The sequence below is a fragment of the Aquarana catesbeiana genome, linkage group LG08 (assembly GCF_042186555.1).
Source record: "Aquarana catesbeiana isolate 2022-GZ linkage group LG08, ASM4218655v1, whole genome shotgun sequence".
NCBI lineage: Eukaryota > Metazoa > Chordata > Amphibia > Anura > Ranidae > Aquarana > Aquarana catesbeiana.
Window position 1 is genome coordinate 78,717,949 of NC_133331.1, and position 24,100 is coordinate 78,742,048.

Sequence of the window (24,100 nt, forward strand, 5' to 3'; positions counted from 1 at the left end):
AGGTATGGTGTGAACGAGCCCTTAAAGTGATTGTAAACCTTCCTGTTTTATTTTTTTTTTAAATAACAAACGTCATACTTCCACTGTGCAGCTTGTTTTGCATAGAGTGGCCCCGATCATCCTCTTCTGGGGTCCCTCTGTGGCTCTCCCGGCTCCTCCTCACCTCAGATCTCCCCCTAGGAGAAACACTCTTCCGGGGTGTTACCGTGCGGGCACGCTCCCGGGTCCAGCATTTGCGTCCATAGACACGAAAGCTGGACTCGATCCCGCCCCCCGACGCCCGCATCGTTGGATTTGATTGACAGCAGCGGGAGCCAATGGCTCCGTTGCTATTAATCTATCCAATCGAGCCGGGACCCCGTGCAGAGAGGGAGAGCATGTCTCCAAGGGAATTATGGGGCTCAGGTAAGTAAAGCTGGGGGGCAGGTCACTGCCACAAGTTTTTTCACCTTAATGCATTGGATTCATTAAGCTGAAAAAACACGAGGGTTTACAACCCCTTTTAAGCTCAACAGCTTTCTTAGTACTAGAACTGATCTTAATCCTCCTACTCTACTACTTCATTTTTTGTTTTTTTTTCCAGAACGGGGATAAGAGCCGTTCTCCGGGGGAGTTTGAGTGCCCATATGGATGGATTTGGGAGGACGATGCCTGGAGCTATGATATTAATCGAGCTGTTGATGAGAAGGGTATGACACCATATTGAAATATAAATATTAAAGACTAAGTTAACCATTTTTAAAGCTTCCCTTTGTACCAATATACAATTAATGAACCTGTGTTGCAAAATAGAAAAAGCTGTCTCTATGTTCTGGAGAAGGTATCACCTCAGCCTCTGCTTTCGGCTATAAAAAAAAACACTCCTTCATATATTCCTGGTATATGTCCTGCAGGATGGCAATGTTAGTAGAGTGAGGAAGTTCTTCAGCAGCTGATGTCTTTGAACCACACCCTGCTCCTGCCCCCATTCTCTAGGAAATTGCTTTTGCCTAACTTTCCATTACTTAGTTCTCTAAAACCCACCCACAGCACAAATGCATTGATTCCCCACCAACAGCTCTAGTATAGCACTGCTCCCATGGTACGTCCTGCCCACTTTTGTAGTCGCATGTTTCTCTGATACAGTCCTTGTCAGTGGGCATCGTTCTCCCTGAATACAGAGCCAGTGGCTTCCTCTGCTGATGGATCATTTGGTACCTCTCCTTCTCCCTGCTCAGATCATTCATTTGGCAGGCTATGCACACTGGAACAGGAGAAAGAGCTGCACAATCACATACTGTAGCAGCCTATGTGGAACAGAGCTGTAATTTTAAAAACAGGAGAAGCGTCTCCCTGTAAGTCTGTAATGCACCAGTAATTAGTTTACATGTGTCCATGGGGGGGGGGGGGGGGACCGATTCCCTGACAATTTTTTCATTTAGATTTTGACGTCCTTCTGCCCGATGCGACCACTGTGTCTGCATACATTTCTATGGGCTGCCTGTGCTCATCTTCAAGGTGGCTGGATCAAATTGTGGGTGTTGCCAAATTGCAGTAACAGAGGGAGGATATTAAAGGGGCATTGTTAAATACCAGGATATGTTACTAGTAATATTTTTAATTAAACTAAATTACAAATCGGTTTTCATTGAATTAACTTCAGAAAAGTAAGGAAACCTGTTCCTGAGACCAATATGTTATGTGGTCTTCCTAAACACTTCTTAATTTCTGGTTGCCAGACTGTCAAGTTAATCCAATGGCTTATTTCTCAAACCCTGACCTAAAACAAATATCGAGATCAGAAATTTGAACTTTGCTATGACATCAGAGGCTGCATATTGGTTCTGGGATTCCGATACTGAACTAAAGAGATTCGGTCAGTAGAGACCAGCTTTTGTCTGCCCTAACATAAAAACGATTCACTAAGGTGTGGGTTATCCCTGCAGGTTGGGAATACGGCATCACCATTCCTCCAGACTCCAAACCCAAGTCTTGGGTAGCTGCAGAGAAGATGTACCACACTCACAGGAGGCGAAGGCTAGTGAGGAAGAGGAAAAAGGACCCTAATGTCACCGCTGGCAGAAAGGTAAGATTCTGTGTTTTGCCCTCACACATGTGGAACATGGACATTAAAATGAATGTTCTTTCAAAACCTTTTTTTCTGGTTTTGGATAAGATGGGGAATAATCATAAATCTGTACAGTTTTTGTACTGCTCCCTGGGGTTGCATTCAGAGAATTACCATCACTTACTGTCAAAGCGACAACAATTTCATCAGGGAAGAAGTGAGGGAAAATCTGACACAGGGACATGGACAGCTATGAAAAGCTAATGGGGCTTGTAGCCTTCCCCAACTTATCATGTAAGTGTAGTTTTACCCAGGCATACTTGAAAATGTAACAAAAGTAGTTATTTTGCCAGTCTAAGCATCAACATAGAGGCTTGGTAGCTCTTACTCATTGTAAAGCTCTGGTTGTCACTTAATGAGGTACAGGGGGCCTCAATTATGGCCCCTGACATCACCAAGGGTTTGCTCATAATGTTCATTATCTAGTGATGATAGAGAAGGTTGTCATAGAGACTAACACAATAGAGAATATTATGGACATTGATTGTGGACATGCTACAGCTGTTTTTGGAGATATGCTGTGGAAGATGGGGAGACATTAGGGACACATTACTTGAGGCTAGTAGAGATAATTGCTATTATTCCTTCAGTCTATGCCTCCACTCCTGCTTCTGACTGCTGGGGTCCAAAGGTGGCACAAGTACCAAGCGGCTAAAGATTGGGAACAATGGCTATAGAGGATGTCCAAGTGATATGATAAACTTTTCGTAAACCTAGTCAAGACATCAAATGGGATAAAGTGATATTTTAGTAATGACAAGGTAAGTCACTAAATCTGCCTAGAAAAGTGCCCAAGTGTGAGCTGTGATTTCAGCACATGACAAAGTCATTACTAATAAGCAAGGCTAGTTTGTGTCTATGGGATGGTGACAGATTGTCTACAAACTTGATTTAAGATTACTTGGCATATGCCTTACAATGGGCTACAAAGCTGGTAGCGTTTGGCAGACAAACGTTTGACACAGTTCCCCACATACGACTCATGTGTAAGGTAAAGTCTACAGGCTTGGAAATATCAGTTTGTAAATAGATAGAAAACTGGATAAAAGACAGAATTCAGAGAGTAGTGGTTAATGATTCTTACTCTGAATGGTCTAAGGTTATCAGCGGTGTACCCCAAGGTTCAGTGCTGGGACCCTTACTTTTTAATATCTTTATAAATGATATAGGGTCTGGGATTAAAAGTATAATTTCTACCTTTGCAGATGACCCTAAGCTATGCAGTGGAATAACGTATAACGAATAACAAGCCGACCTCAATGCACTGTCTAATTGGGCGGCTATGTGGCAGATGAGGTTTAATATTGATAAATGTAAAGTTATCTACTTGGGGGCTAAGAATATGAATGCATCATATATACTAGGGGGAGTACAACTGGGGGAATCAATGGTGGAGAAGGATCTGGGGGTTTTGGTAGATCATAAGCTCAATAATAACATGCAATGCCAAGCTGTGGTTTCCAAAGCGAGCAAAGTCTTTTCTTGTATTAAGAGAGGTATGGACTCCAGAGAGAGAGATATCATTTTGCCCCTGTACAAATCATTAGTAAGACCTCATCTGGAATATGCAGTTCAGTTTTGGGCACCAGTTCTCAAAAAGGATATCGGGGAACTGGAGAAAGTGCAGAGCAGGGCAACCAAACTGATAAGAGGCATGGAGGAGCTCATCTATGAGGAAAGATCAGAGGAACTTAATTTATTCACTCTTGAGAAGAGGATGTTAAGGGGGGATATGATCAACATGTACGAATATATAAAGGGTCCATATAGTGAACTTGGTGTTGAGTTATTCACTTTACGGTCATCACTGAGTACAAGGGGGCACTCTTTACCTCTAGAGGAAAAGAGATTTCATCTCCAAATAAGGAAAGGTTTCTTCACCGTAAGAGCTGTGAAAATGTGGAATAGACTCCCTCCAGAGGTGGTTCTGACCAGCTCAGTAGATTGCTTTAAGAAAGGCCTGGATTCTTTCCTAAATTTACATAATATAACTGGGTACTAACATTTATAGGTAAGGTTGATCCAGGGAAAATCCGATTGCCTCTCTGGGATCAAGAAGGATTTTTTTCCCCTGCTGTAGCAAATTAGATCCTGCTTTTCTGTTTTGTTTTGTTTTTTGGTCTTCCTCTGGATCAACTGTGGGTATAGGATTGGGTATATGGGATTGTATGATATTTTTTATTTTATTTATTTTTTATGGTTGAACTGGATGGACTTGTGTCTTTTTTCAACCTAACTAAATGTAACTATGGTAGAAATTGGTTGAAGAATATAGGACATATTTACCTCCATAATGACACTTTATTGCATTCTCTTGTTTTGATGTAGGCAACCCTTTCTCAAGAGGAACAGGAAGGCTGGGAATATGCCGCTCTCATAGGCTGGAAATTTCACTTGAAACAGCGAAGCTCAGACACATTCCGACGACGACGCTGGAGAAGAAAAATGGCCCCTTCGGAGAGTCTTGGAGCATCTGCTATTTTCAAACTGGAAGGAGCTCTTGTGAGTACCAGAGAAAAGAGAATTCTTTGTCAGATTCATTTATAGCATGCTTCATGGGGGTCATTTTTCATCAGCGTGAGGAGATTACTTGCCAATGTTTACATGTTTCCCCTGTGACCACACCGGGCTTACTTAGATTGGTGATTCTGACCAGTTACCTACAATTGCTCAAAAATTCATGACTCCATACAGGATACAGTTCGGTGCCTTTTTTGGCCCTCTAAACTGCTCTTTATGACCGCTTCATTTATTGCACATTGGAGTGATGGTCATCAGGAGTGCTCTGATGCAAATAAGGTCTGTTTTGTGTTTTAGCTAGCTGTGTGTATAATGCTCAGGAATAAAAGTTTCCTTTGACTGACAAACACTTCCAGCTACACTTTACTTGCCAGAGAATGTCCTGAAGTGTCCACCCATAATCACGAAATGCACTGATGAGGTTTTAATGCTTTTGCCAATAAAAAAAAAATCTCTTTTTTTTTTTTTTTTTTATAATGCAGAAGAACCTTTCATAATTCCTTTGTCTTGAACAGTGATGAGCTCAGGTGTTTCAGACTAACATCTGGGTCAATCATCTGCAGTCAGGGTATTCCCCACCCTGCAGCCACACACATACACACCTAATTGTATATGAGTGGCTCCAGGGTGAAGAATGCCCCTGGCCACAGATAATTGGCCCAGTACAGCTACCTGCAGGCTCACACAAATGGGTTGGATCTTAGACCAAACTCACCCAAGCGCCTCACTACTCTGCACAGACCCCTCTGCACATCTTGCACCTTTTTGAAGCTACAAAAAACTTGCTGGTTTTGTTTCACATTTTAAAACTCGTGTAGCACCTTTTTTAAATCCTTTCTTCCCTGAAAGGAACATGTATCGCAGTGTAAGTCTTCCTTTATTTGCCCAATGGTCCACGTGAATGCTAGCATAGCCTTTTCATTCATTTTGTGTTTTATTGCCTATTTAAAAGATCTATTTTATTCTTGATCACGCTGGATTCCTTGGTTTTTTACACCATATTTAGTTGAGTACAGAGTTTAAAAGTCTGTTTTTATATCGTTCAATACAATCCCTTTGTAATGTATGTATATGCAATGGCTTTTTTTTTTCAGCACTGCTGAAGTGCTCTCATTGTGAAATCTCTGACAGCAAGTATTTAAGGAAATTCTCCCAGGCTTAGAGAATAATGTTGAATTTTTTGAGTTAATTATTGAGCTTTATTATTTTTTTTAACATTTTGCAACATTATATCAATAGGTTATATTTCCCTACAGTGCTCATTAGAAACCATTTTACATCTCTTGGTGGTATAGATGGAGTGCTGCTTTGAGCTAAAAGAAGGGAGTAGATCCCAAAGGCTCATTCTGAAAAATGACCTATTAGTGCAAATAACAAAGAATTACGTACAGTACTCATCTGCCATGTTGCAAGTGTGCTAATACTGTATGTCTACAATCCCCATATGCATTGTTATATGGGTTATCTGAAACAAATATTTTGGTGTGTTATCTTATGCTGATGCATTTTTCAGTATGCTTTCAAAGACTGAACGTAAAGTGTATTATATAAGATTGTGTTGATATATATGTGTATATATATATATATATATATATATATATATATATATATATATATATATATATATATATATATATATATATATATTTTATAATTTGTCTAGTTCTATCCAATTTCTGTGTGTGTGTGTGTATATATAATATTTCAATCTGGATATGACCAGTAATTACCTGTACATAGGGTGCTGATGTGAGTTCAGAGGAAGAAGAAAAGAAGGAGAAGGAATCTGCAACTGCTATTTTTGGAGCAAACACGCCAATTGTCTCCTGTATCTTTGACCGTAAGTATAATTTAATTTTCATTACTATTTAAAGAAGTAACCTTGAAGCTTTAAAATGGTGCCTTGCAGCAGATTAGGATCTAGAAAAGCTTGGCTGCATGAGTGAATTATCCAAGCAGAAGCAGCATTTGTTAAATCGCATAACATGAATATAATATGGATGATACACATTTGACCGATTTTGATTTTTCTGTTGATTGGTTAACCTAGACCCCAATGGCACTCTGGAAAATCTGAGGGTAAGTGCCTGCAAAGTCACAGGTTTCTGCTTTAAGGTGAAAATTGGAGAGCTGCTGGGATTTTTCATGTAAAAAAAAAAAAAAATATATATATATATATATATATATATATATATATATATATATATATATATATATAGATATAGATAGATATATATATATATATATATATATATATATATATATATATATAGATATATAGATATATAGCTATATATCTATATATATATATAATCTTTTTTTCAGGGGGAACTTGGTGGAACTCAGTTCCACCACCTCTGGCTCAGACCCTTTGGTGCCAGCTCACCACAATCGCTTGTTAAAACAGAAGTCTGGTTTGTGTGTTTACAAGTGACAGCTCTGCACACTGTATGTAATGCAATTTTGGTATTTAATGCCCCTTTAAGACCCTCCTACTGTTTTTGTGAAATTTGACTGAACACACCCACTATTTGATGTGATTTGCAGGGTGTGTGTAAGGGAAGGGGTTTTGTGGGGCCGTGGTTAAGTTCCAGCACCTATTGTTTGAGAAAAAAAGCCCTGTGTGTATATGTGTATATATATATATATATATAATTATATAATGTATGTGTGTGTGTGTGTATATATATATATTATCATAACCCTCACCATTTTTGTAAATATTTGTATATATTTATATATATCTAAAAACACTGAAGAACTTACACTTTGCTACAATGTAAAGTAGTGGGTGTACAGCTTGCATAACAGTGTGAATTTGCTGTCCCCTCAAAAAAACTCAAGACACAGCCATTAATGTCGAAACCGCTGGCAACAAAAGTGAATACACCCCTAAGTGAAAATGTCCAAATTGGGCCCAATTAGCCATTTTCTCTCCTCGGTGTCATGTGACTTGTTAGTGTTACAAGGTCGCAGGTGTGTTAAATTTGGTGTTATTGCTCTCTCTCTTACTGGTCACTGGAAGTTCAGCATGGCACCTTATGGCAAAGAACTCTCTGAGGATCTGAAAAAAAGAATTGTTGCTCTACATAAGGATGGCCTTGGCTATAAGAACCCTAAAGGACCCTGAAACTGAGCTGCAGCACAGTGGCCAAGACAATATAGCAGTTCACCAGGACAGGTTCCACTCAGAACTGGCCTTGCCATGGTTGACCAAAGAAGTTGAATGCATGGGCTCAGCGTCATATCCAGAGGTTGTCTTTGGGAAATAGACGTACGAGTTCTGCCAGCATTGCTGCAGTGGTTGATGGGGGGGGGGGGGGGGGTCAGCCTGTCAGTGCTCAGACCATACACCACACACTGCATCAAATTGGTCTGCATGTCTGCCTTCCCAGAAGGAAGCCTCTTCTAAAAATGACAAGAAAGCCCGCAAACCAAGATGAACTTATTTCATTCAGATAGTGTCAAGCATGTGTGGCGCAACCAGATGAGGAGAACAAAGACAAGTGTGTGTTGTCAAGCATGGTGGTGGGAGTGTCATGGTCTGGGGCTGCATGAGTGCTGCTGGCACTGGGGAGCTACAGTTCATTGAAAGAACCATGAATGCCAACATGTACATAATGACCCAAACACGCCTCCAAGATGACCACTGCCTTGCTAAAGAAGCTGAGGGTAAAGGTGATGGACTGGCCAAGCATGTCTCCAGACCTAAACCCTATTGAGCATTTGTGGGGCATCCTCAAACGGAAGGTGGAGGAGCGCAACATCTCTAACATCCACCAGCTCCGTGATGTCCCCATTGAGGAGTGGAACAGTATTCCAGTGGCAGCCTGTGAAGCTCTGGTGAACTCCATGCCCAAGAGGGTTAAGGCAGTGCTCGAAAATAATGGTGGTCACACAAAATATTGACACTTTGGGCCCAATTTGGACATTTTCACTTAAGGGTGTACTCAGGTTTGTTGCCAGTGGTTTAGACATCAATGGCGAGTGTGAGTTATTTTGAGGGGACAGGAAATTTACACTGTTATACAAGCTGTACACTCACTACATTGTAGTAAAGTGTCATTTATTCAGTGTTGTCACATGAAAAGATATGATAACATTTTTACAAAAATGTGAGGGGTGTACTCACTTTTGTGAGATACTGTAGGTTATGTCATTTAGTACAGGGGAATCTATTTTATGTTGGATTAAAAAAAAACAGAAAATGTATTTTGTATTTTTAATCTAGTACTGAGCTTGTAGTTCATCTTGGTGTGTGTTTTATTTTTTTTTAAAGGTGTCTTTACATATCACCTTCGCTGCTATCTTTACCAAGCTCGGAGTCTGACTGCCATGGATAAGGACAGTTTTTCTGGTAAGAGGATGGGTGGTCACCTTATGTCTGCTTAGATAGAATGGCGAAGCAGCTACTTTTATGTTTGTAAAGAGTGTTGGTGGAGCTCAATACATTTTGTTGCATGCATGGTTATATGTTCTATTCTATTATGTATCTCTTCCTGTTGCCACATCACATATTTGCAGCGGCTGTGCCTTCATTCTGCCACACATGTGTATAACACTGAGGCCCAAGATTGTGTTCCGAGGGCATGCTCACTGTCTGGTCACCAACTGCCCCCCATGTTTATAGCCCTTTCTTACTACCTTTACAGTTACTGAACGCTATATTCCAAAAATAAACAGTTGTTCTACATCTATATGAGCTGTTTTACCAAAAACTATGTAATTCTGTCCAGCTAGTACTGTAATGGCAGCCCCCCTGACAGACAGCACAACAAGGCCAAATGTAATATAAAGAAGTATTATAATGCTGATTAATTCTAGTGTGTCTTAGCACAAAATTACTGCTGCAGTATATTATTTAAAAACAGCCACCCTAAAGACCATTTGTTGTTCAGCTAGTAACATCACATACATAGTTGCCAACATTTCCAAAAAGTTTTTTTAGGGACACTTTTATTTATTTTTTTTTGTGTCCAGAAAGCCGCTGTAGACGGGGCATGTACTTGGGGGTGGGGCATTCATTTAATATGGGCATGGTTTTGCAAGGAGTTTAATCTCCTTGGACTTCCACCAGGGTTCTGACCGCAATTAAATAGTTAATCATGTCCAGCCACCAGGGATCTTAGGCTAGTAAGATCCCTGGGGCTAGAGACATGATTAACCATTTTATTGCTAGCAGATCCTTGCCTTGGCTGTACATTACTTAAATTGCTACCAGATCCCTGGTGGCTGGACATGATTAAGTATTTCTTTGCTAGCAGAGCCCTGGTGGAAATACGTGATTAACCCTGTAATCTAGCCATTAAAGGGGTAATTGTGCATTTCCCCCAGGGCTCTACAAGCAATGAAATGGTTAATATTCTTACGTAGTTACATAGTAGGTGAGGTTGAAAAAAGACACACGTCCATCAAGTCCAACCTATGTGTGTGATTATATGTCAGTATTACATTGTATATCCCTGTATGTTGCAGTCGTTCAGGTGCTTATCTAATAGTTTCTTGAAACTATCGATGCTCCCCGCTGTGACCACCGCCTGTGGCAGGGAATTCCACATCCTTGCCGCTCTTATAATAAAGAACCCTCTACGTAGTTTAAGGTTAAACCTCTTTACTTCTAATTTTAATGAGTGGCCACGAGTCTTGTTAAACTCCCTTTGGCGAAAAAGTTTTATCCCTATTGTGGGGTCACCAGTATAGTATTTTGTATATTGAAATCATACCCCCTCTCAAGCGTCTCTTCTCCAGAGAGAATAAGTTCAATGCTCGCAACCTTTCCTCATAACTAATATCCTCCAGACCCTTTATTAGCTTTGTTGCCCTGCTTTGTACTCGCTCCATTTCCAGTACATCCTTCCCGAGGACTGGTGCCTAGAACTGGACAACATACTCTAAGTGCGGCCAGACCAGAGTCTTGTAAAGCGGGAGAATTATCGTTTTATCTCTGGAGTTGATCCCCTTTTTAATGCATGACAATATTCTGTTTGCTTTGTTAGCAGCAGCTTGGCATTGCATGCCATTTCTGAGCCTATCATCTACTAGGACCCCCAGGTCCTTTTCCATCCTAGATTCCCCAAGAGGTTCTCCCCCCAGTGTATAGATTGCATTCATATTTTTGCCACCCAAATGCATTATTTTCCTTTTTTTTATACATTGAACCTCATTTGCCATGTAGTTGCCCACCCCATTAATTTGTTCAGATCTTTTTGCAAGGTTTCCACATCCTGCGGAGAAGTTTTTGCCCTGCTTAGTATCGTCCGCAAATACAGAGATTTAACTGTTTACCCCATCATCCAGGTCATTTACGAACAAATTAAATAGGATTGGTCCCAGCACAGAACCCTGGGGGACCTCACTACCCACCCCTGACCATTCCGAGTACTCCCCATTTATCACCACCCTCTGAACTCGCCCTTGTAGCCAGTTTTCAATCCATGTACTCACCCTATGATCCATGCCAACGGACCTTATTTTGTGCAGTAAACGTTTATGGGGAACGTTTGTGTCAAATGCTTTTGCAAAATCCAGATACACCATGTCTACGGGTCTTCCCTTATCTAGATGGCAACTCACCTCCTCATAGAAGGTTAATAGATTGGTTTGGCAAGAACGATTCTTCATGAATCCATGCTGATTACTGCTAATGATACCGTTCTCATTGCTAAAATCTTGTATATAGTCCCTTATCATCCCCTCCAAGAGTTCACATACTATTGATGTTAGGCTACCTGGTCTGTAATTCCCAGGGATGTATTTTGGGCCCTTTTTAACCTCCCTGGCGGTTTTCCCGAGTGTGGCTCGGGGTTAAAATTCAGTACCATTAGCGGTAACCCCGAGCCACACTCGGGATCGCATTGCAGGATCCTGGTGCAGCGTTACTTACCTTGTCTCCGGGATCCTGCGATGTCACCCGCAGTGTCCGAGGGCTCCGTCCTCCTCCGAAGCCTCTCCGTGCCAGGCTCCGTTCCCTGCGAGCGGCGCGACGCACGGGGGCGGAGCCTGGCGGAAAATTCAAAAAACTGTCAAAATCATAACACATACAGTACTGTAATCTTACAGATTACAGTACTGTATGAAATGATTTCACATCCCTTTTGTCCCCAGTGCTCTGGCCCATGCCCTGCATGCAGTTTTACATGATATACACTGTTCTTTCTGCCTGGAAACTGGAGATTGTCCATAGCAACCAAAAAGTGTCCCTTTACGTCAAAAGTGGCTTTAGACCAGCTAGAAAACAGCGATAATAAATTAGAACACTTGCAGAATTGAGCGATAGTGAATCGTGGGGAAATTTATTTTATTACTATTTTTTTTAATTTTTTTTAATTATTTATTTTTATTTATTATATTATAATTTATGTTTTTGTGTTTCAAACTTTATCATACCCGGGATATCTACTAGACTCTGGTTTGGACAGATTTAAGTGTGTTATTGTTAAGATTTACAGACCTACAATATAAAACGCCAAATTTCCATGTAAAATAATGGTACCGCTTTCAGCACCTAAAATCCGAAATAATCATACCGCCAGGGAGGTTAAATATTGGTGCTACATTGGCTTTTCTCCAATCAGCTGGTATCATTCCAGTCAGTAAAAATGAGGAAAAATGGTCTGGCAATTACTTGACTGAGTTCCCTAAGTACCCTCGGGTGCAAGCCATCTGGTCCAGGTGATTTATTAATGTTAAGTTTCCCAAGTCTAATTTTAATTCTGTCCTCTGTTAACCATGGAGGTGCTTCCTGTGATGTGTCATGAGGATAAACACTGCAGTTTTGGTTACTGAAGCCCCCCGATTCCCTCGTGAAGACTGAGGAGAAGAATAAATTCAATACCTTCGCCATCTCCCCATCCTTTGTAACCAGATGTCCTTCCTCATTCTTTATTGGGCCAATATGGTCTGTCCTCCCTTTTTACTGTTTATATACTTAAAGAATTTCTGGGGATTTTTTTTTTGCTCTCCTTCGCTATGTGTCTTTCATGTTCTATCTTAGCCATCCTTATTGCACCCTTACATTTCTTGTTGCATTCTTTATAAAGTCTGACTGCTGATGATGATCCCTCAACCTTGTATTTTTTAAGGCCTTCACCTTTGCTTTTATATGCATTTTTTATATTGGAGTTAAGCCATCCAGGACTTTTGATTCCATTTTTTAAATTTATTACCCAATGGGATGCATTGGCTAATGCCCTTATTTAATATGCTCTTAAAGAAAACCCATCTCTCCTCCGTGTTCTTTGTTCCTAAGATTTTATCCCAATTTATGCCTTCTAGCAAGGCTTGTAGTTTAGGGAAGTTGGGTCTTTTGAAATTAAGTCTTTGTATTCTCTTTATGTTTCCTATTTGTGTGATTTATACTGAAGCCAATTGACCTGTGATCGCTGTTACCTAAATTGCCCCGTATTTCCACATCCGTGATCAGGTCTGTATTGTTGGTAATCAGTAGATCCAGTAACGCTTTATTTCTAGTTGGTGCGTCTACCATCTGACCCATAAAATTGTCCTGCAAGACATTTAGGAACTGGCGAGCCTTAGATGAATGACCTCCAACACACAGATCTAATAGCAAAGAAAGGGCTAATCCTTTCCAATAATTTCCAACTCATTTGCCAGCAATAAAAGGGTGTCCTGTCACCAGGGATCATATTCTAGGAATGAAAACGACAGCACTGCCTGAAGTGCGCCCCCCCATATTACAACACTGCCTGAAGTGTGCCCACCTTCCCTCAGCACAAATCTGTGGCCAAATACCTCATCCCCATTATTTGGTCAGTTAGCTTCGCCCCATCTTCTTCCCTATTTTCTTTTTCTTGCAGGCAGTAGGAGTACATGTTGAGGGCAGCCCTGGGGTGTTTCAACCTGCCCACATGTGAAAGCATTACACAGTCAATGCTTCTATTCAGAAGCCAATGCCTGCTCAGGAGGAACACCCCACCCACTCCCCCTTCTGTACAGCGTGTACTAATGGAGAGGAGAGGTACTGCAAGCCAGTATGTCAGACTGTGTGCTCCGCTGGGATTGGCTCACACATTAAACACTTAGCAAGCCTGCACTTCCGGGACATTTAGCTAATTTCCAGGACTGTCCTGGGAAATTTGTGAGTGTTGGCAAGTATGCACATAATCTTGCATTTAAATAAAGAAAAGACGATGCATAAAAGGTTTTATAAACCCCATGACCTTTAAAGTGAAAGAAAAAAACAAAGTCTAATTCTTAAATTGTTCCTTCTCACTTCCTTGAATCTATCCTGCCTATTAATATAAAAAAAAAAAAGTGTACTCCTTTTTTTAATCTGCTCTGGTCTGGTAAAGTGGTCCCACAGTTTTTGGCTCCTCTGTCAGTGAGCAGCTGCTGCAGGGGAGAGAAGGGATCACTGACATGGGAGCCTATAAGTGACATCACGGCTTCCAGAATTCCCAGCCATTTGTCGAGTGCTCCCTGAGCTGGAGCTGCAGGATCACATGACCGGACTGGTGCAAATAACAAATAGAAAAGTGCTAGACAAAGAACACACATGTCTGTGTCATTATTGCAGATTTCCAAGCCGGACGGCGGAGGCCATTATTTTTCCGCCATTAAATATTTGTTTTAAGGGATCAGCTATTTGACATATCATCCGCTTTATAGACAAGAAGACAAATGTGTTAATTATTTTTTTTGTGTAGAACATACTGTAGCTTATCTGTAAAACTATGGAGTGTCCCTTGAACCAAGTAATAGTTGCCTAATTTGCCAATTTTGTGATTTAAAAAAAAAAAGAAAAAAAAAAGGGTCTCATCCTTGGTAGCTCTGGTGGCTATTACAGTCCTCTATGTTACTTAAATTCTGTGTTTCTGGCTTGAGGCCACTTCACAGTGACCTATAGATAACCTTTTGTTGCCCTCTAGCACAGAGCCACTGCAATTTGTACAGGAAATGTTAATATTTATGATGGCCCTCCTGATCCTTTCTTTTAGAGATAAAAAAAAAAAGTTGATTTACACGCCCATCTAATAGTAGTCCCAAGCCCTTTAATTATTTTCATGAGGGGTTGGGGCATCATAAATACAGAAAAATTGAGATGTGCTCCAGCTGGTAGATTTTATTGTCTGGTGACAACAGGAAATGTCTGTTTTGTGTTCATGGAGACCAGAAAAAGCGCTTGTACAGGTGCAACCACTATAAGGAGCTCTCTGCTTACCTTGACAATAACTTGGCCAATTTAAAGTATATGGAAAGGCAATACTTTATTTGTTTTAAACAGAGTAGGAAAGGGTTTTCCCACTTATGCCCCGTACACACGGTTGTATTTTCCGACAGAAAATGTTCGATGGGTGCTTGTTGTCGGAAATTCCGACTGTGTGTAGGCTCCATCGGACATTTTCCGTCGGAATTTCCGTCACACAAAATTTGAGACCTGGATCTCAAATTTTCCGTCCACAAAATCCGTTGTCGTAGATTCCAAACGTGTGTACACAATTCCAACGCACAAAGTTCCACGCATGCTCGGAATCAAGCAGAAGAGCCGCACTGGCTGTTGAACTTAATTTTTCTCAGCTTGTTGTACGTCACCGCCAACATCCATCGGAAAGAGTCCATGGATTTTGTTGTCAGAATAAAGAAAAGAGAAAATACCCGTGCAAAGGGATGTATATTAAAGACAGAAAATCTGTTAGAATTGCTGCCACTACCAATTACTTCCACTAGGTGGAGTGTAATGTTGAAAGAGGGAAAGAAGCAGTAGATATGGCGCTGTTCCAGATCTGGTGAATTCAGGTGTGTGCTGCTCCCTAGATTGGGAGGAATATATTGGGTGGGGAAAGAGATAGTAGGTGATTCCTATTCCTATGTATATTATACTCAAAAATCCATGTGAAGCCTTGTTGTAGACTCCTAAGTGTGTACGAGTGTCAAGTTGTATAACTAATACAATAAAGTGCAATGTGTATGACACCAACTTATTCCATTAATAAATTAATGAATAAAATTGTGACATAAAGTGCAAGTTTCTTAATTATTACGTATCAACCGTATGAACAATATAAACAAAGTAAATTAAAGTGCTGGTGTGAATAAACAAGTGAACATCTGATTAGTAGGTGCTATTGTTCCAGTGAATGACTCAGTTTAAATTCTGGTGAACTTTTCAATGAATAAATCGTTGGTGCGTGGTGCACCCTCCATCTCTTTCCTCCTGTCCAGCACACAGCACAGCTCTCTTGGGATGACTGAAGATCTCAGCCTTTTACCTAGTTTGCATTAAGGACGGAGATATCTTACGGTGCTACACAGTGGCATATACTGTGGATGTGTGAGACCCCAAGAGGGGGTGAAAGATCTGGTGAGTGCAGTCATTATAAGAGCACGAATAAGACACGCACCAAGGATTTACAAAATACACATTGCACTTTATTGTGTTAGTTGTACAACTTGACACTCATACACACTTAGGAGTCTACAACAAGGCTTCACACTAACCTCTATATGGATTTTTGAGTATAACATACATAGGAATAGGAATCGCCTACTATCTCTTTCCCCACCCAATATATTCCTCCCAATCTAGGGAGCAGCACACACCTGAATTCACCAGATCTGGAACAGCGCCATATCTACTCCTTCTTTCCCTCTTTGTTGTCAGAATGTCCGATCGTGTGTACGCGGCATTAGGGAGATTGCCTGTACACGAAAAAAGAAAATTGAAAGATTGCTGTACTAGCACAACCAATGTTGGTGCGGCGATCTCCCCCACTGTATTGTATTCTGACCACCCCCCTCTGCCAGAATACAGTGATCAGAGCTGGCAGCCATTGGTGGTTGCTGGTTTTCCAGCATGGTCGTTTAATAGAAGCGAGTTGTAAGACCAGTTTCTGTAGAACAGATGGCTGTATACACGGGCCGAAAGTCGTCTGGTTCCTGCTGAACCCACAGATTTCGACCCATGTATACATGACTTTACTCCCTGTCCCAGTAACTAGTAACTTAAAGTTCTAAAAATAAAAAAAAAAATTTTTAAATTCTACCTAGAAAAATAAACAGGTTATACTTTAACTGCTCTGTGCAATATTATTCCACAAAGCCATCTTTTACCTCCCTCTTCTGGTGTCCCACCGCTGTCCACTCTTCTCTTCTGAGTGTGACCCCAACACAAGCTGTGTACTATGGGGGCACACATGTGGGTGTGCTCCTGAGCCAAGCTGCATGTATCTTGTAGACACGCACAGCTTGGACCTGCCCCCTTCCCCGCTCTCTGTTCAAAGGCTTTGATTGACAACAGTAGGATTATCTTCCGCTGCTGCCTCTGTGTGCTGCGAGAGCAGGGAGAGAGTCGCTGCAATCGGGCACATCGCTGGATGGTAGGTATTTTGGGAGGGGGGTGCATTAAGGTAAAAAATGCTTTGCTTTAGAAGCACTTTAATGAAAAAGTATTCAAAGTGATATGAAATCCCCTTCTTGACAGTTGTCACCGTAATAGGTGTCCCCATTGGATGACTTCCCTCATCAATTGTTATGGTGACAATTTTTGTAAATTTTTCAAGTTTTAAAATGTATGGTTTAACCATCGTTTTTGTAACCGTAATCAGCAGGACAGTAGAAAGGGTGATGTTCCACAGAGTGACAGAAATAAAAATCATTCCCCAATGTTCCAAAATTCAAAAAAAGAGTGCTCATTTGACTGAGACTAGGAGGTAGGGACATCACCTAGGGTTGCCACCTCATTCCTTTAAAACCGAACACCTATGAATTACACAGGTTCTGTGGCTGATGAAGGTGGTAATTAAACTCTCTGCCTTATCTGCACTAAATTAGCCTCAGAACCTGTGTAATTCATGTGTGTTTGGGTTTAAAAGGAAGAGGTGGCAACCCTAACATCACCGCTCCCTCATTTGGCAGTGCTGTGGGATAGTGATTGACTGCTTGACCGAAGTACTGACAATGGGAGGCAGTAACATGCTCCCTCATACCCCAACATGCTAAGTTTCTATCTGGTTGCAGCAGGGGCAGGAGCAACATTTGATCTATGGTATTGTGCATATAAGTGGGGCAGGGAGAAGCCTTTCAGAAACATGCTGTGCTTTGCCCTGACTTTTGCAATGCTTTCACCTGCTTAACTGCTATAAACTTTAAATTGATTACGAGGAGTGTATTTTGGTCCTCATTTATACAAAAAGTGAGAGTTATTTTAAGTTAAGTTCAATAAGATTTGAAACTTGCCCCATGCTAAATAAAGATCCCTATCCTTGTGTTAAAGTGGAACTAAAGCCCTACTTACTCGCCGCCACTCTGATTTGATGCCTGTGAGGCATCATTGCATGTCTCTTCTGCAATGAAGAGCCTGCCTGTTCGTATTTTTTTTTTACTTTAGTTCTGCTTTTATGCTGTACAGTCAAACTAACATTGCTTGCAAGTCTTTTTTCCTTTGCTAGGAATGCCAATAATGCACTGCCGAGTGCTTTCTGTATTTATGGAACAAAAACAGCATTGGTTGTATATTTCTGATTGGCCACTAACTTGTAATGAAAATATAGAATGATGAATGCTGACCACATTCTATAGCTAATATACCTCCAGCTCAGCACAAATTCTGTATAGGGATGACATAAGAAATATGGGCAAGAGCTAGCCATTTTTTTAAATTTATATCATAGAGGAACAGATTTAATTTATTTTTCTTTGTTTTAGACCCCTATGCACATGTATCATTCCTCCACCGCAGTAAAACTACAGAGATAATGCATTCAACTTTGAACCCCACATGGGACCAAACCCTGATCTTCAACGAAGTTGAAATCTATGGAGATCCGCAAGCAGTAGCTCATAATCCACCCAATGTAGTTATTGAAATATTTGACAACGATCAAGTGGTATGTATACGTCCATATTCTGAAGGTTTATTCATTTCTCCATCTTTTATTTTATTGTTTATATATTGTGTGCTGTTTGTTTCAGGGAAAAGATGAATTTATTGGAAGGAGTTTGTGCCCACCACTTGTAAAACTGACCCCTATCGACGTTACACCAAAACTCCTGTGGTATCCAGTCATGAAGGCTGGCAAACACTGCGGGGACATCCTGGTTGCTGCAGAACTCATTCTAAAAGACAAGGTCTCAAGATTATTTATAGAGAATAAAGATTAGGGCTTCATAGCATATTGGTCTATATTTTGTTTTTTGTATGATATGATTAGAGTTTGCTGATCTTTTAGGCTGCATGTGGAATGGTGTTTGGGGTGAAGTTCTGTAATATTTTAGCACATGTAAATTTGTTGCATAATCACCAAATGGTCAACATATGGTAGAGATGACCAATCTCTGGTGACTGCAGTTGTATGTCATATTTGCGTGCAACCCAATTGAATATTTTTCCTGCATTATTAGGTATACTTTTATTGATTAGCATTATATTGTTGTTTTAAATAGTAATAACTCAGAATGGACTGGAAAAGTTATACCAAACTATATTGGCACTGGAAAATATTTGTATTTTTTATGAAAGTGAATGGCTCTCATAGGCGTGCGCAGAGGGGTGTGCCTGGGCACAGCCTAATCGCCACAAGCAGTGGTAATTCCCCTTTCCTGGCTCCCCCCCCCCCCTAGTGTTGGTCCCCCACCCCGCAGTGCTACTGGCTTCCCTTCACTCCTCCAGCTGCTGCGGGAGATGTTTCAGGATGCAGAGCAGGGGAAGGAGCCATTAAATATGTAATTTACCAGCCCCTTCCTTTTCGAAGTGAACACTCACTGCGTTGATTTATAACTGAAGCATGGTAAACGGTGTTCACTATGCTTCAGTTTGTGAATGAACATGAAGTCACTTAGCACAGAGCACATCCTAATTATTCACTGTCCCATGCCTCTGAGGCTGTGTGTTTGAGCTTTGGGGTGCACACCCTAATTCAATAGGCTGCGCATGCCTATGATGGCTCATGTTGCCCTGGAACAATTGCTGTGCTTTAGGTGAAGTTCCATAGCTTTGTTCTACAGCACCTCCACCATGCAGAGAAGTCAGGAAGCAAAAATAGAAACATGGCCATTCACGTATATACTATGTACACTACTACAACTGTATAGCCTTCTGTAACTGGTTGTGCATTACTTCCATAGGATGGATCCAACCTGCCAATACTGCCATCCCAGAGAGCTCCAAAACTATACATGGTACCTCAAGGAATCCGTCCTGTGGTTCAACTCACTGCTATTGAGGTAAGCACATGTAGGTCTGCTATGTGAGAAGCTTTATTTATGGCCATCATTTCTCTTAATTGTTTTGTACATAAACATTCACAGGAGAAAGGTATTGAATACGTTCTGTTCTATGATACTGATTGGGGCAATATCAAATCAATTTACAAAAGTAAACTTGCATTATATCATGTGGAATATTCTTGGTATTATTTCAAATGTAAACTCCAGAAGTCCTTGTGTTTGAGTTCAACATTTCTGCAGCTCCAGTTCTACCAGCATACATTTTGAGATGATCAAATTTTGTCTCATAACATTCAGTTTGCAATTGCTAGCATGAATCTACAATGAAAAAGCCTTTAGGCTTAAAGTTAAATTGTGGTATGGTTCATTAGCTTTAGTGCATGCAAAAACAAAAAGCGCACACAAGAAAACAGCTAGTTAGTACAAGTGATTTCCATTCAATTAGACATATTCTGTAATGTTGAAGATGTTTTACCACTCATCAAAGTGACCCGTTTCAGTTGAGTATCCAAAGCATACCCTAGAATTTAGAAAAATTAAAGTTACTAAGTAACCTTTGCTGCAGTTACAATTGTTATGTAGAAACCTCTAAACCACCACCCTTCGTGTTGTATTCACCTGTCCCTGATTCAAATGCCATATCAATGACTAGATCTCACAGCTGCTTGTCAAAAACCTACTGGGCAGGCCCACATGGGCTCTCTGTGCACACTGATTAATTCCAGTGGAGATTTAGTCCACAGTATTCGCTCATACTCCAGAGCTTTCCATAGTAATGGCTGAGAATGAAGTGAGAATACGCAGGTTTGACTGAGAACATTTTGATTAGCTTGGTGATCTAGTAAGCCATGTCTTTAATGGGGCACATGTGAATGTTAAGCTGGCAATTAACTGTTTAAATTTTGGCCAGTTTCTAAAGAACTAGCCAAAATTCACTCAGTGGTTGGCCATCTTGACTGCCTCCTACACAACATTCCTTGGTTAAATTGAAGGAGTTTGGAGGAAATCATCAGCCGAACAGAACCTGCACCTATCGAGTGCAGAGGCTGTTCAGGTAGGTGGTGGGGCCAGCTGTCCATATACAATAGCCAAAGCAGAAGTTTTGTCCATCCACACTGTGTAGCATAGATGGAGGAATCTGTTAAACTCAATGTGTATGGCCAGCTTAAGACTTGGCTGGGGGCATGGGTGACTTTGATATACTTTAAGGGTAACTGCTCTAATGGTGCAGGTACATTTTAATACAATCCCCATGGTGTCAAAAAAGAGTTTCAAAGCAGAAGCTGAAAGTAAAAAAAAAAAAAATGGCAGTAGGCAGAATCAGTCAACAACAACACATATTAAAGTACACACAGGCATACAGTGTGACTTTAACAGATGTAACTTTTTTTAACACTTTGGGTTCGTTCACACCAGCCAGCATGTTTGTTTGTTTTTTTGTTTTGTTTTGTTTTTTTACTTTGAAACGTCATGAAGTGACAACTGGCCTAAAGTGTGGAGACGGGCGAAGATCTCAAATAAGCTTTGGTGCAGTGCGGAATAATGTAGGTTTATGCGAATGGTGTGAATGAGCCCTTTCATTTACTTGGGTAGAAAAAAACAACACTTTATTAAAAATGACCTTTTAACAGTGATTCATGATTATAAGTGTTAATAGGTAACTATTTCAACCAATTATGTCAGTGTTTAAAAAGTGACAACGTCTGTTGTTGTGGGTAGTAGCATCACTGGCTTTTGCTGCACTATATCTCGTGCCTTGTTACCAAACAATTGAAACACGTTTTGATTTTTCTGATATGTGTGCTCTTGATGCAAATAAATATTATTTTCAATATGTGTAGTTTGAGTGTTAGAATAGTCCCAATGACTTACAATACCTTTAATTCTATAAAATAGATACTTACCTGGGGATTACGCAACATGAAGAGTTACCAGATGGCATCGGTCACCTCTCCAAGCCTCGTTGTGGAGTGCGGTGGGGAAATTATCCAAACTGCAATGATAAAAAACCTCAAAAAGACCCCTAACTTTTCCAGCTCTGTCCTCTTTATGAAAGTGGTAAGACACAGGACTGCTTATAAGTGTAAAGGGGAGAAGGGTTAATATCCCTCCAAGATTTTTTTTTTTTAACTTCTGTCTGGGTCTCTGTTAGAGGGATTTTTCTTCATGTTCTATCAGGTGAGCCCTGGATAGCAGTAAAAACCTGAAAGAAGTTCTCTTCCCTGTTCTACTTTTGTTTATCACAAAATGAAGCTGAATAAGAAAGATTGGGACACTTGTGGATTAATAGGATAGATGTTGGGTGGCCTAGTCACCCCAGGCATTGGGTTAATTCTATTTCAGAAGTTTAACAGGGCATTTGTTTTCTGGCCAGTTGCAAACTTTCAGCATCAGACTCTATTATGACATTGTCTGCACGTGGGACCCTTTCATTGCTGAGCCTGTCCCAAATGCTTCTCTTATGGCCTTTATTAAAATTACTGCTTTAACATTGAAGTCAGTGTGTGCCCAGACCATGTACAAAGTATTTAAATATCCTGACCAAGTAGTTAAAGATGAAACAAGCTTTTGTTCACCTCTCTACCTATGGGCATTGTGTAGAAATTCATTCTCCAATTTCAAAAAAGAAGCGTGAAATCTTAGCTTTTTCCCTATTACTTTCTATTGTGCCTGCATTTTGGCAACCTTTCAGCCCTCTAATATCAGCAAACAGCACGTGCTTCCAAGCTGTTAGAAAGGGACTGAAACCAATTTTTGTTTTTTGTGATTTTTTGAGGGTATTTGAGAGCTAAATGCTAAGTCCATCTTTAAAAAATATATAATAAATGCCCATATTTTTGCAAGGAAAAAAAACATTTTTTTTTTTTGCATAAGAGCCTGAAAAGCGCCCATGATTTAAGATGGGCTCACTTGGCACCATGGTACATATTACACCCTAAATATGAATGTTAAATGTGAGCGAAAGGTGGAGTTAGCCTTTAATTACTTGCAGTACAAGCAACTAAAGAGGTCGGGTGGCTTGGTTTCAAATCCTTTAAACTGTTGCTTAAAATATATATATATTTAAATGTCTATAGTCTGGGCACAGATGCAGTTTAGGTCTGAGGTTTATCTAAACCATATTAACAAATAGACAACCTTATTTAAATTGTACTCATACTGAGTTACAGTATCTCACAAAAGTGAGTATACCCCTCACATTTTTGTAAATATTTTATTATCGTTTCATGCGACAACACTGAAGAAATGACATTTTGCTACAACGTAAAGTAGTGAGTGTACAGCTTGTATAACAGTGGAAATTTGTTGTCCCCTCAAATAACGCAACACACAGCCATTAATGTCTAAACCGCTGGCAAAAAAGTGAGTACACCCCTAAGTGAAAATGTCCAAATTGGGCCCAAAGTGTCAATATTTTGTGTGGCCACCATTATTTTCCAGCACTGCCTTAACCCTCTTAACCTTCTTAGGCATAGAGTTCACCAGAGCTTCACAGGTTGCCACTGGAACCCTCTTTCACTCCTCCATGACAGCATCACGGAGCTGGTGGATGTTGGAGAACCTTCACCTTTCATTTGAGGGTGCCTCACAGATGCTCAATTGGGTTTAGGTCTAGACTCTACAGACATGCTTGGCCAGTCCATCACCTTTACCCTCAGCTTATTTAACAAGGCAGTGGTCGTCTTGGAGGTGTGTTTGGATTCGGGATGTTGGAATACTGCCTTGTGGCCCAGTCTCCGAAGGGAGGGGATCATGCTCGGCTTCAGTATGTCACAGTACATGTTGGCATTCATGGTTTCCTCAATGAACTAAAGCTCCCCAGTGCTGGCAACACTCATGCAGCCCCAGACCATGACACTCCCACCACCATGCTTGACTGTAGGAAAGACACACTTGTCTTTGTACTCCTCACCTGGGTGCTGCTACACATGCTTCACACCATCTGAACCAAATAAGTTCATCTTGCTCTCATCAGACCACAGGACTTGGTTCCAGTAATCCATGTCCTTAGTCTGCTTGTCTTCAGCAAACGGTTTGTGCATCATCTTTAGAAGAGGCTTCCTTCTGGGACGACAGTCATGCAGACCAATTTGATGCAGTGTGCGGCGTATGGTCTGAGCACTGACAGGCTGACCCCCCACCCCTTCAACCTCTGCAGCAATACTGGCAGCACTCATACATCTATTTCCCAAAGACAACCTCTGGATATGACGCTGAGTACATGCACTCAACTTCTTTGATCGACCATGACGAGGCCTGTTCTGAGTGGAACCTGTCCTGTTAAACTGC

At 40.8% G+C, this 24,100-nt stretch overlaps 1 protein-coding gene across 3 annotated transcripts in view; it reads left to right on the forward strand.

Annotated features, from left to right (window-relative positions):
- The window catches only part of MYOF (myoferlin), a gene marked incomplete in the record, with an annotated part of 231,955 nt that overhangs the window by 143,651 nt on the left and 64,204 nt on the right, over nt 1–24,100 (forward strand). For all 3 annotated transcript variants that reach the window (XM_073596030.1, XM_073596031.1, XM_073596032.1), the window contains 9 exon segments: nt 584–689; nt 1,926–2,065; nt 4,436–4,609; nt 6,368–6,467; nt 8,907–8,984; nt 18,290–18,471; nt 18,557–18,712; nt 19,709–19,807; nt 21,707–21,868. In XM_073596030.1, the coding sequence (XP_073452131.1) occupies nt 584–689; nt 1,926–2,065; nt 4,436–4,609; nt 6,368–6,467; nt 8,907–8,984; nt 18,290–18,471; nt 18,557–18,712; nt 19,709–19,807; nt 21,707–21,868 (1,197 nt within the window).